The sequence below is a fragment of the Nelumbo lutea genome, chromosome 3 (assembly GCF_056320005.1).
Source record: "Nelumbo lutea isolate HS-2025 chromosome 3, American lotus-T2T, whole genome shotgun sequence".
Lineage (NCBI taxonomy): Eukaryota > Viridiplantae > Streptophyta > Magnoliopsida > Proteales > Nelumbonaceae > Nelumbo > Nelumbo lutea.
In genome coordinates, this window is record NC_142686.1 from 97894706 (window position 1) to 97908631 (window position 13926).

At 33.5% G+C, this 13926-nt stretch overlaps 1 protein-coding gene across 1 annotated transcript; it reads left to right on the forward strand.

The window, feature by feature from the left end:
* The first annotated feature begins 3849 nt into the window (after positions 1-3849).
* Positions 3850-12377, forward strand: LOC148867077 (GDSL esterase/lipase At4g18970-like). Its single transcript, XM_088980727.1, has 5 exons — positions 3850-4123; positions 11008-11132; positions 11222-11467; positions 11601-11856; positions 12154-12377. Exons 1-5 carry the CDS (start codon positions 3850-3852, stop codon positions 12375-12377), a joined length of 1125 nt encoding a protein of 374 aa, XP_088836853.1.
* The last annotated feature ends 1549 nt before the right edge of the window (positions 12378-13926 follow it).

Here is a 13926-nt window from a genome sequence, read left to right on the forward strand (position 1 = left end):
CCTAATTGGTTGAACCATTAAACCGTTTGGTCGAATTAATAGGTTACGGGTCAAATATGGATTCGATTTTTTTGTCTTTTGCATATTAACATTTGTTGTCATTAATAGAGGCAATTCTTATTCATCACATATATATTTATATAATATTAAAATATGTTGATTCTTTCTACAATTTTCTGTATTTTTTGATATTTTTGTATTGTTATTTATTTATTATATTTTTATTACATAATTATGACATCACAAGTTAATCCATTTGACCCAAACGGGTGAACTACTAACCCATAACCTAGACACAAAAGTGGTCCCATCCTAACTCGGTCTTAAAAATATCGCAAGAAAGGTGTTTTTTTCCCATGTCAAACAAGTATTCCCACTTTTTTTTCACACCGAAATGGTGTATGACTCCACTCCTTCAAACTTGAGAACTGGAATTCCATTTCTTTTTTCGATCTCCATCCCATCTCATCTCATGACATCCTACAAACCAAATATACGAAAAGAAAAATATTTATTTTTTTCCCATCCCATCTCACAAACCAAAAGCAATGTAAAAGGAAGTTTTGGCACCAAGCATGTCATAGAAGATTCCTTTCTGTTATTGGAAAGTGGAAACTACTTCATCTTTGTTTAGCCTCAAAATAGGAAATGATATGGAGTATCACCAGCTAGAGGCCATTAAAAAAGCTCTGTGAGCCCTCACATTCAGTGCTGTTTTCAGTATGAATTTCCCCATTAATTGCCACCAGACCGGGCTCCGGCTTGGTTTTGTAAAAATTTGAATGGGCCCGGCCCAAATCCTGTGCTTGACATAGTGGAAAATCAGGCCCAAAGCTCGGCCTGTTTACAGGCCAGGTCTAATTGTCACTCTAGAAGAGATGGATCATCTTAGAGATTGAGTACTCAAGGTTTTAAAAGGCTAAAGGTGTAGTTGAGGTGTAATGACCCAAAACGTGAGGCATAATTCTGAAAACTTAGGAGTAAAACTAATTAAAGTTTATGAATTGTTAAAAAAACCATATAATATGCTAAGTTAGAATGATAGAAGGCATAAATATCTATAAAATGAAAGTTTATAAGCAATAAGTTTTAGTAGTTAAGCATTAAATAGAATAATAACCAAGCAGCTAACAATTATAAATGTTTTACATTTCGTGTTTAAAAATGTAAAGTTTCAAATTATTCAAACGACCAATTTGGAAGAAAGGAAACATATGAAGAATCATCCATAAGATTTATGGTCATTCAATAGTTTAGAAGAAAGAAAATAAACTTGTTAATTTGGTCCAAGTAAAAAAAATCTATAAAAAAGAAAATAAATACACAAGTAAAAGAAATGAGAAAAATAACAAATTAGGATGTTAGAATTAGAATAATAAGATAAATCACTTGATATATCCAAGAGAAATTAAGAACTTGATTGGCGTGTTTTGCATTAAACTCTCTTAAAACACTAAGAGAAACCAATTGAACTTGATTTCCCCAATTGATTTTTCATTTTTAGTTTTTATTTATTTGGCTCATAACTATTGACATACTTTTTTCATATATTTTAAACAAAAAAATGCATCAAATATATATTTTTTTTGCATCCAATTGCTAAATAATCACTAATACTTAAGGCTTATGCCTTTTTATGCCTCAAGATATGCTTCACGCCTTAAGGCTTGATGCTTATGCCTCATCCTGACAATGGCTTAAACCTCACATCAAAGTTGTGAGGCTTAAGCATTGAGGCAAAATATGTGCACCTTACCTCAAATTGTAAGTCTCATGCCTCAAGGCTTAAGCCTTTTAAAACAATGTGTGTACTAGTTACCCTCTTAATTGGATATCGAGTAAAAATCTTCCTCATTTCTTAGTTGATTATTATTAAACCAAGATGGAGCATAAGGATGTTAAAATAGATGTCAATATGAGGGTGTTTGGTATCGTGGCCGTTTATTGAAAAAATCCCACCACGTTAGGGCTACATACCACTATTTGGTTTCACCATTTATCAAATAAGCACCAACAATCATAAATGCTTGGATTTTTGTGCACTAGGCATTTGGGAAAACGTCAAATTTTTGTTTCCCCCAACATCTCAGTATTTCTTGAAAGGGAATGCTTATATGACACACTTTTATGGGATATTAATTTAAGGTGGAAGTAAAAAACATTTAAGGTAATGCCCAACCAAACAAAAAGAGCAAGAAACATTTGAAGTAAGTTGTATAAATAAACATTTAAAGCAATAAATGGCCCATCTATAAATGTTCATGAAACCAAACATATACATTATATTTATTCTCCAAAATACAAGACTGGCTTTCTTCCACGAAAGTATATCTCAAAAGAAAACCAAAAGACCATGTCATTGCCAAACAACCTACAATTAGGGAAGAGTATTTGTTCCCCACAAAAAGATGTACCCCTAAATAGTTCAACCCAGATAACTATCACAAGCTGATCATTTAGACCAGATGGTTGGACCGTTTGATCCAGAAAGCAATAGATAAAAAGAACATAAATACAGTCATCCAAAACCCAGCAACAAAACAAACAAAAAGAACATAAGTACAGTCATCCAAAGAATTCCTGAGATCACGCGGTAGAGGAAACATAAAGTGTACTTTCACATCTATTTCTTGGTATGTACATCTTATTAAATGTGAAAGTACACTTTATAAAAACGATGAACCAATGAAAAATAGACAAATTTTAATGCAATTGATTGAGATCTACATTTAACATTGGACTATTAACTAACGCATCATAGTTCTACTCTACCTCTAACAATATTGGACCCTTCAAATTAACCTTGAATATTATTATTTGCAACAGATATTCAATTTAAATCAAATTTAAATGCAGTGTAATCAAGGTTGTATCCTGTATGCAACCCCTGCTCTATAATAAAATATATGACGAAATATCGGACATTGTTGAAAATTAATATTTTTCAAAGCTAGATATATGTTGTAATTTGTCAATGAGAGTGGCATCATTTTATAAAAAGAAGAAGAAACAAATTTTATTCTTTTAAACTCATGATTATATCTCTTTTTTGTTTAGAAAGAATACTTTATATGAGGTTACTGTCTTCTTTTAATCATTTGAACACCTGACTTAATTAGTTTCTCTTAACTCTCATGGTGTTCTGTATATGCAAGTAAATGTTCGATCTACACCTTAATTAACAACGAAATGAACCCTTTAATTAAACACATAATTCGCTAATTACTGGAATATGCAATTCCACTGTGACTTACACAAAAGACTTGAAAAATGTATACAGCCTGCAGTCACCATCACCATTACTCATTCCATGGTTTTGCAACTGCTCTCAGCAACCATCCAAACAATCAGTTTCATTTTACCCCAAATCCGGTTTTTGAACAAAAACTACTGAATGGATCAATGATTCATTTGACCCGCTTAACAGTTTTTGAATGTTTTTTATTTTAATTTTTGTGAGAATTGACCATCCATTTGAACCGAACGGTCAAACTGTCCACCTGAAAACCGGTGGCCAGAACAGTTCCAATTCTGGGTCATTTTTTAAAACATTGATTCATTCTGCACAGATCTTGTTGGCATCAAATTAGTGCAGCAACCAACTCCATCAACTGTAAAAGAAAAAAACAGTGGCATCAATCAATCTTGTTCATTACTACCAGAACTCCCTCTCTCTTGATGAGACTACCTATATATTCCTCTCTTCAGCTTTTAGTTTGTCATGCACAGAAACATACCCTTTAATTTCTTCCTCTCTTTCCTCTTTTATTCCCTTCTTTTCTGTTTTGTACTATCGTTTCTCTTCATCTTTTCTTCTTCCTCCTAGCTTAATTTACTGCAAGCTGCTTCATGGGGTGTGAGGTGGTGAAGAAGAAAATGTGGAAGGTGTGTATGGTGGTGTTGGTGTTGGCAGCAGGTGGACTAAACTTGTGGGGTGGTAGGGTGGTGCAGGCAGAGGCAGAGGTGCCATGTTACTTCATATTTGGTGATTCCTTGGTTGATAATGGAAACAACAACCAGATCTCGTCGTTGGCTAGAGCTGATTACATGCCCTACGGCACCGACTTCGATGGTGGACCAACTGGAAGGTTTTGCAATGGCAAAACTACTACTGATGTTATCGGTCAGCTCCCCACATCTCATCTCTTCTCTCTTCTATCTTCTTCTCTTTCTCCACTTTACTATGTCTGTCTGTCTAGCTCTTTCAACTGTTGTTTTCCAAATGTAGGTGCAATTATAATTATGTTGTGTGCATACTGAAGTTTTGGTTGCTCCATTCTACCGTCAAGGGTTCTAAAGTTGCAAGTTTATTAGGTGTTTGGGAGAAGTGTGTGGAGTGTGATCATTTGTGGGGTAGGAGAAGAGGGACGCCATCCGGTCGGCCTAACTCATCTAGTAACCCTACAAGCCCATTTCACAGGGATCAGCTAGCTAGCCGTTTTTACCAAAGAATTTTCTCCTTTCCAGACCAAGCTATTATCAAGCAGTGCGATCTAGGGCTGCAAGTTGGACTAGGTTAGGCCGGATGATCCAGCCGATTTTGTTGACCCCAATCCAATCTGATGACTTTGGGTTGGGTTGGGGTCAATTTTAAAAACCAACCCAGAGGTTGAATTGTTTTTTTGCCTCTGGATCGTGGGTAAACGGTTCAATCGCCTGGGTCGGTCAGTTTTTTTATCAGTTCAACGGTTTTTATCAAAGTGCGGATTTTAGGAGAACAAATCTAGAATCATGGTTGGGTGACAGTTAAATCTGTTGTGTAAACAACGGTTCACTTGATGCACCATAGTTTGCCTTAAGATTAACTATATATTGGGACAAAGTTTTAGTGCTTTGAATGTCATCACACCTATACATGTCATACAAGAGTTCACATCTCCGCCCCATAACGTCCCACAACACATCCCCGTCGTGTATTAGGAACATCTCCTGATGATGACATCACCGGTTCTGGTACTATCATCGGGAGATGTTCCCAATACACAGCGGGAATGTGCTATGGGACGTTGTGGGGTGGAGATGTAAAGTGTTCGGATATTCTACTAACTTTTATCTACTCTTCTCTCTACTAACCCAATTAAAATACACCACCTGTTCCTACCCATGTTACAAGAGATTTAGCCTTCCAACAACCCACTAAACCTTAACCTCCCTTAACCTCCTTTGCATACTACTTTTTATAAACAAAATATCTATTTTTTATGCATAATATGTACTCTCCTTTCCTTTCCTCTCTCTCGTGTGCTAAGTAGGAGTTTCCAAAAATGACAAATTTCAAACCAAGCTAACTAGCATCCTGCATCTTAAAACTCCTAGCCACGGTTTTCAAAACCAGACTAGACCGGAAAAACTGGGAACCGGCCAGGTGAGTGGTTCCGATTTTCCTCAAAACTGGATTTTTGCCAAAAAACGTTGATTTAGTCAACAAACCACTGACCCGGGCAGTTAAACTATTCGAACCGTTCAATGGTTTTGATCGTTTTTTATTTTTTATTTTTTAATTTTTCTTTTGTCAGAACAGGTCGACCGTTTGACCCAGGAAACGGACCCCTGATTGGTTCGTTCTCCAGGTTGGTTTTAAAAACCTTACTTCTAGCCGTTAAACATAACATGATCTGTTATCAACTTTTACGTTTTTCCCCAGTTTTGGATTCTCAAGGTAAAAACTATCTATTGAAGAAACGAACTCCAGTTGATTGCATCTGATATTCTTCCCAAGTTTCTGGTAATGTTCTACAAGAAACTATTACAGACCCCTAATTGAATTCTCCGCAATATATAAATCTATTTGGCCCAGTTGAGGAATTTACTCCCCACTTCCACTTCTCAACCCAGTAATTGATAAATTTGATAATATAACATGACAAACGATTAGAATGACTCATTTTTGTGGATGATACTAAGTGCAATGTTCAAAATAAGCCCTACAAAGTTCTAGTTTGAGGCTCCTCAAACCTATAACAGTGATGGCGTTCAATGTTCTTAATTTAAAAGAGATGAACAGGTTGCTTCTTGTGCTAATATATGCCTTTTCAGTTCAATTGAAAGTAAGGTTTTCGAACCATCGTTGACTTGAACGGTTATACTGTTTGATCCGAGAACTGTCCAGGCAACCAGTTCCCTTTTACCCCAAACCCGTTTTTGGTCAAAAACCATTGAAAAAGTCAACAACCCGTTGATTCGGGCGGTCGAATCCTTGACCCGTTCAATAGTTTTTGACTATTTTTTTTTAATTTTTAATTTTTTGTTAGAACGGGCCGTTTATTCAAACCGGACGATTGGACCGTCAACCTAGAAACCGGTGGTCAGAACAGTTTAATTTCCGGGTCATTTTTGAAAACGTTAATTGAAAGTATTTTATGAAAATCAATAATAAATTCCTATTTAACCGAGCTATCTTTCCTTAATTGGCAAATGACTATTTTATTCTATAAAGCCACAATGCTAGGAAAGAAGAAGAGTCACAAAATCACCAAATAAATAAAAGCAACAATTATTTGATAGTACGGTATGAAGTTGGAAGCTAAAGGGAAAAAGAATGTTTTGTGGGGAACTAAAAAATAAGAATTTATTTTAACGGAGGTTAAGGTCTGATCGGTTGTTGGAAGGTTAAATCTCTTGCAGATTAAAGTTAGTAAGGAATCCAAGTTCAGATGTGTTCTCTCACTTGCCAGCCCACCCAAAAATAAAGTTTGATTTACTTTCTTCAACCCTAATCTGACCTTCAATTTTGTTCAACCCAACCTGCTGGTTGAAGCGAGTTCAGATTGACGCCCCATAAAGTGCATTCCATATGCATATCTTACTGTGCATTGAAAACATTTCTCCTACAGATTTTCACAATACATGATTGGATGTATTATTATATGGGACATGCTCTATGGGGTGCCGATGCGAATTCCGTTGAGTAGGGTTTTGGGCTTACCCAATCCAAGATGCACACCTAGTTGGATCATCACTGATAAATAATGGATGGGCTGTTAGTGTTTGGTCTTGAACTTTGATAATTACGTACGTGGAATGTGAAGCATTGAATTCGGAGGAGCAGACCCTGCGAGCTACATTTAGGGCCTCGGCCCCATTTAATATTCCCTGTAGACCCATACTGCGTTATCTTCATTCTCCAAGACTGACTGCCATTTCCAACTCCCATAAGGATTGATCTATAACTATATATTAAAATAGAATGTGCCATGTTGATGTTTTCTTGCTTTTTGGTTATTTTTTAAAATCATTTATTACTTTTCTGGTTGTTTTTGAGAAGCACTTTTCTCTGTTTTTTTTTTTTTTTAACTTTTTCCCATTGTAAATTTGAACAAAACAGATAGTGGCCAATAATCTCTAATACTTTTATCTCATTTCATTAACTCACCATTAACTCCCTTAATTCACTTCTCATTCATTATGCAATTAACTCTCTCCTTCAATAACTCACGCCATTTAATTCCCTCTCTCCTCTTCATTACTCCATTGAACTGCCTAAAGTTCACTAACTTTATCTATATTTATCTTCATTTCAGTTTAACAACAATTTTATATACATTGGATATATTTATATTAAATTATATATTATCAATAAAAAATAATTATATTGAAATGGAGATATTCAATGGTATATTATTAGGCTACCTAATCTACTTCAATTTAAAAGATAATTAATTTTTAACTTAATTAATTAAGTAATTTATATTTTTGAATAAATATTATTTAATTAAATAAAAAAATTAAACTAATGTTTTAAAAATCAACTTGGAGGCTTAATAGTTTTTGCCTCTAGGTCATTGGTCAACAATTCAACTATCTGGGTTGGACAAATTAAACCATGACACATCATCCACCTGTATATGTATAATATGATATAATATAATTACATCTAGTGTGTTTGTATATATTATTTTAGGTTTAATTTGTACTTTTTTATTTTAGTTTTTCATTTTTTTTATAAATGAAAGATCCTGAAATTAATATTTAAGACCATAAAATGGGTTTTTTTATATAGTGGGGTTATAAAGATCATGAAAAGTTACCAAAAAAAAAAAAAAAGATCACCCCAATCAGATAAGTGAGCACAAAGTTATGCCCTCTAGAAGTTTTCAATACATTGTATATTGTAACCCATCATCTAATAACTAGATCAAGAAGGGTCAATGGTTTAACTACATAGGTTGAATGAGTTTTGACCAAATCAATGGTTTTTGACAAAATAGTAGGTTATGTGAAACTCAGAATTAGAAATATGTTCAAGTGATAGTTCGAATGGTTTAGCTATCTAAGTCAACAATAGGTTGAAAACATTGGGCAAAACATCATAAAATTTATAATATATTTATATTTCATTTGAAATAATAAAAATAAATCAACCATAGTAAAAGTAATTTATCAAGTTACTTAAAGAAGATAAAAATAATTATTAATTATTATTTTATTAAAAAGCATTTATATTAATATAATAGAAAACAAATAAACTATTAAAATGTAATAAGATAATTAAAAACTAACTTAAATATAGTTTAATTATTTATTAGTTTTATTAAAACTAACATCCATTACAATTATTGGTTTTATAATTAACTTTTAGAAACAAACTTAAATTCCATTAAAATAATATAATTAATTAAAATTTAAAAGGATTGATAAAAAAATTAATAAATTTATTAATTGTAAGTATAGTTTAATTAATTTAAAATCAACTTAAGTTCTATTTAAAAATAGGAAAAATTATAGAAACCTCCTTAGATTTTCTAACAATTTTATGAACCTTCTATATATATGTTTTCACCTTAACAAAAACCTCCTATATTGTTTTAAAAAAAGGTGTAGATAGTTTCCTTCCATTAGCATTTGAAATAGAAAATATTGATGTAATGCATTAATTTTCTTTAAATTCCAAATTTATCCTTAGCCAACTTTATTCAGAAATTATTACAAGCCAAAAAATATTTTGGTAAAAAATATTTGCACATAAAAACTATACAAAATATAATTACAAACCATAAAATTTTAAAAGAATAAAAATATAGCAGTAAGATACAAATGGTGAGCCTATTCGAATAATCTAGACATAACCCAAGAACTTCATCTTGAGTTAGATAAAGCTAAATCAAACAATGGTGAGCCTATTCAATGAGTCAGGCTAGGTTCTAAGTATGGCTATCAATGGGTTGGGTCTATCAACAGAGCACAACCGATTGAATTGATAATGCTAGTTATGCTTATGTGATTTTCTCTCATTTAATAATCGAGTGGGAATCATTTATTATTGTTTGGAATGTTATATTTTATGTCCAAAAGGATAACTTTTATAGATTGTATATAAGATAATTTGACTAGAATATTTAATTAATTAGTTTTATTAAAGTTATATTATAAAAATAAAGTGTTAAATTGTTATTATTATATCTCAAACATAATTGAGTCATATCTAATTGTCCCCATTAATAAATAGGATGGTTCTTTACATGGGCGAACTAGGTTTAGTGGTTGGCTGAATTTTGAAATTTTCTAACCCAACCCAACAAATGATTTCCCATTGATTTTGAAATTTGAAATTTTGGGATCGATCTTGCACTAAATCGGACTAGATTTGAAACCCAAATTAAAATTGATTATACCTTATACGAAGACCATAGTGTGCAATTCCTAGAGTAGTAATTCATGCCCAATATTAGTCCCAAAATTGGCCTCCAATTGAAAATGACACAGTGTATATGTGAAGTCGATTCAATGACATAGTTTCAACAAAACCGGTTCTCAACTTGTTTGGATCGATGTGGGTGTGTGTACCTGATATCCTTTGATGTTTTTCTTGCAAAAACACAGTAGGGAACTAATGGAAATCAGCCCCTGACTCAATCAACTTGGGCTCAGTTTGGGCCCAACAGTTACACATAAAAGATCCTTGGATTTAACCACCCTATGAAGATTCAAGGATAATTAACTTATGTAAGATTAAGCTCATTAGGTAATCATCTCTGTAATGGTCTCTTACATCTAACCTCCCGACTCATAATAATCAGAACATTGCCTACAGGGAAGGACCTCTTCCCTTACTGCAAAGTGCAATATCACACTCTCTACTCGGATGGCCCGAGATTAAAATCTTTTGCAAACATTTTTCATAAAATAAGAAATTAACAAATAGATACATTTTGCAAATCAGATTTCAAACAGAATTGAAATCCTTTATTGGGCAATTTAGGATTCCATTAGAGAGAGTATAAATCTTGATATTCACTTTGTCTAACAAATGAGTCGATCCTATCACTATGATCACCCACTTAGGTAATTTTCTAAACTGCTCCAACATACCCACATATTTTACCATTGATGGATCTCATTAGTTGGTATATCAAAGACAATTTAGTTAAAAACCTAGTGTAGTATAATAATCAAGTTTGGGGTTAAGTGCAATTTTTCAGTTTTGTCCATCTATCTCCAAGGTGTAGGGCATTAGTAGAAATTGATCAAACTTCAATGTTTCTTCCAAACACTCACTGGCTGAGACAAGGTAAGGCTGAGAACATTCTAAAATAACATGAGTATCATAAGTGTCCAATTTAAAGAGTAATTCATAGAAACACACTAATAAGAACACGAAACACAATAATGTACTTTATTCATTTACTGATAAATGTTTGTATATACATCAATTTGATTGGAGCTAAGGATATGCATTATCTAATACAATCATATAAAGCCAATTAATAATCGGTTATGGACTGGTATAACCTATCTTAAATCAGACTAGTCCCACTTATGGACGAATCAAGTGCCAAAGATGAACTGGTTTACTCTAAATGACTTGATTGACCAATGCTCGGTCAATTTTCTCTAATGGAGTCCAAAGAGGTTTCCACGGAGTTGGTCTATTTGGATGATTTGTTGGGTATGAATTAAGCAAGGGAACAATTAATATTTGCATAAATTTGATGGGCTCACTACCTGATCATTATCAAAACAATGAAACATATGAAACAGTTTGCTTATAATCACACTCATGGACTGCAGCTCAACTCTTGGGTTTTGATGATTATATTCCACCATATGCAACTACAAGAGGCCAGGATCTCCTCAAAGGTGTAACTTTCGCGTCAGCCGCTGCCGGGATAAGAGATGAAACTGGGAGGCATTTTGTAATGGTTCTTTTCTCTTTAATCTGTTAATTTCAAAATTAGGTCACTAAGCAGTAATTAAACAATAGTTTTTTTTCTCTATTTCATAGGGTGATCGGATCAGCATGAATAGACAAGTAAGAAATTATCAATCTGTGTTCTCTCAAATCGTTGAAATACTTGGAGATGAAGCTTCTGCAAAAGACCATTTAAGCAAATGTATCTTTACAGTAGGAATGGGTAGTAATGACTACCTGAATAACTACTTCATGCCTTTGTATTATACAACAAGCCAGGAATACACCCCAGAACAGTACGCAGATGCCCTTATTCAGGAGTACACAGGGCAATTAAAGGTGAGTAGGGTGTTCGTTTTTGGCCTAAATGAACTCTTATTCTTTTTATACGAGTAGTCGTTTGATTTGAGAGGGCTAATTAAATATCTCATAAGTAACACTAACACAATTTTGTTTGCTGCTTTTGGATCAGATTTTGTATAACTATGGAGCAAGGAAGGTATCCTTGTTTGGAGTAGGTCAGATTGGTTGCACCCCAAATGACTTGGCTAAAAATAGCCCAAATGGAGTGACTTGTGTCGATAGAATTAACGTCGCAAACCAGATGTTCAACAACAAGCTTAAGGCTCTCGTCAACGATTTCAACAACAATCTAGATGGAACGAAATTCACCTACATAAATGCCTATGGGATTTTTGAAGATATGTTGAAGAATCCTTCAGCTTATGGTACGGAATCTCATGCACAAAAATTCTTAATCTTTCTCTTGTTTCATGCATATATGGTTTGGTTAAGGCAAATCCAAATGGAGATCGATCTACTATTTATGAGCATTGCCCCTATAAATATGAACATGAGCAATGATCAGGACCATTAGATTTAGATAAGCCCCATGTAATTGATTGGTGATGGTCATGATCATCTGATTCATCCAGCATTGGCCTATTTTTCTCCACAAAGATGCATAAATGGGATTTTGACAGTGATTCAGTGGATAATGGTTTTCTGTGTTTCAATTTCTTCAGGGTTTACTGTCACAAATACTGGATGCTGTGGGGTGGGTCGGAACAATAGTCAAATTACATGTCTTCCTCTTCAAACTCCATGCCAAAATAGGAACCAGTATCTGTTCTGGGATGCCTTCCATCCAACTGAAGCTGCAAATGTGATTGTCGGTGGGAGGTCTTACAGAGCTCAGTCTTCCTCTGATGCTTACCCAGTTGATATCCAACACTTGGCTCGGCTCTAAAGATGGAGATGATGGCTATAGAGAGTTAATTAGCTCCGAGGGAGAAGTCTATAATAATTAATCTTCTATAATAATACTATTGACTATTGTGCATGGTCGTCTGGTTTTGCCAATGTTGCAAGAGTAGTGATTTTCTTCTATTTGAAAAAGCTTGAATAATTAATTTGAGTCAAGGGTTGGTCAACTTGTGTTGTGGCATTGTTTCTTTAAGGGTATGAGCTTCACTAAGTTTTGCCTCTGTAATAAGGAAAACTTTAACTCTAGTATATATACTCTAATTTCAGAAAGATATGGGTCATCAATCATATCTTATCATTTCAACACAACTGCTAAGATCCAGATGGACAAGTCATTAGCAACTCATGCTGAACTGCATAAGGGTGGGCACATTGAAGATGGCTCACCATTAAGGCTGTGTTTGGTTTGAAGGAAAAAGTAGGGAAAGGAAAAGAAAGGTAGGGAAATCTTTACACCTACCTTTCCTTTCCTTTCCCTATTTTTTCCTTCAAACCAAACATACTGCAAAGACAACTTTTGGGGCTTGAAAAAGTTATAGTGTTAGAGTTTCAGATCATCAAAACTTAATGGGTCCTTTTTAACTAATGTGGGTATGTTTCTACTATGTCTTGGATGAGCCATAGAGCCAAAAATTCAACAAAGCATTTAATTACAACAGCCCAAGGTTTCCCACTTTCCTTATTTTTGATATTGATCACTAGCAATATATATGCACGTGCAAACTATTTCAAATAACATTAATAATTTCAATATTCTTGTTAGAATCATTTAAAAAGGATAAGTAATATAAGCATGGTGTGTTGGTGTGTTTAGATTTTATATTTCATTTTCATTGTTAATATAAATACTTTTTATTTATCACATTTATTTTTTTAATATGATAAATATATGATATTAGAGTTGTGCACAAATTTTATAAACAATTTTTTTGTGTTTTCTATATTTTTATTTCTATCTATTTTTTGAGTTTTTATTATATAATTATGACACCATGTTCTGCCCTATTTGACTTGAGAAAAGAAAAAGCAATCTCATTTTTGGGCAGCTTTAAATTTTTATTCCATTTACATAATTAATTCTATATACAATTCTTGTTTATCACACTTAATTTTTGTTGGATATGATGAGTTTATAATATCTTAGATATCTCAAAAATTTTTATAAATTTTATGTATTTCTATCTATGTTTAATTTTTTATTATTTAATTATGACATCATCAGTAAGCTCACTTACCCAAATGGTTGGACCATTATGATGCAAGTGAAGTAGGTTGGGCTGAATTTAAGCTTAACCTAGGTCCAACCCTATGCATTGGACCTAAGGCTTCAAATCAAAGTCAAAGCTTAGCCTATTCAACTTGGGCCCAACCTCCAACCTACATTGAAATTTGATGCACTTGGGTTAGTCTTGGACTTGGGTCTACCAGTTAGCCTTATGACAAAATTTAACATAAAATGTATGTATATAATTGTATATACATGGATGTGTGCAAATATGCTACTATATATGTATTTATGATTGTATGTATGT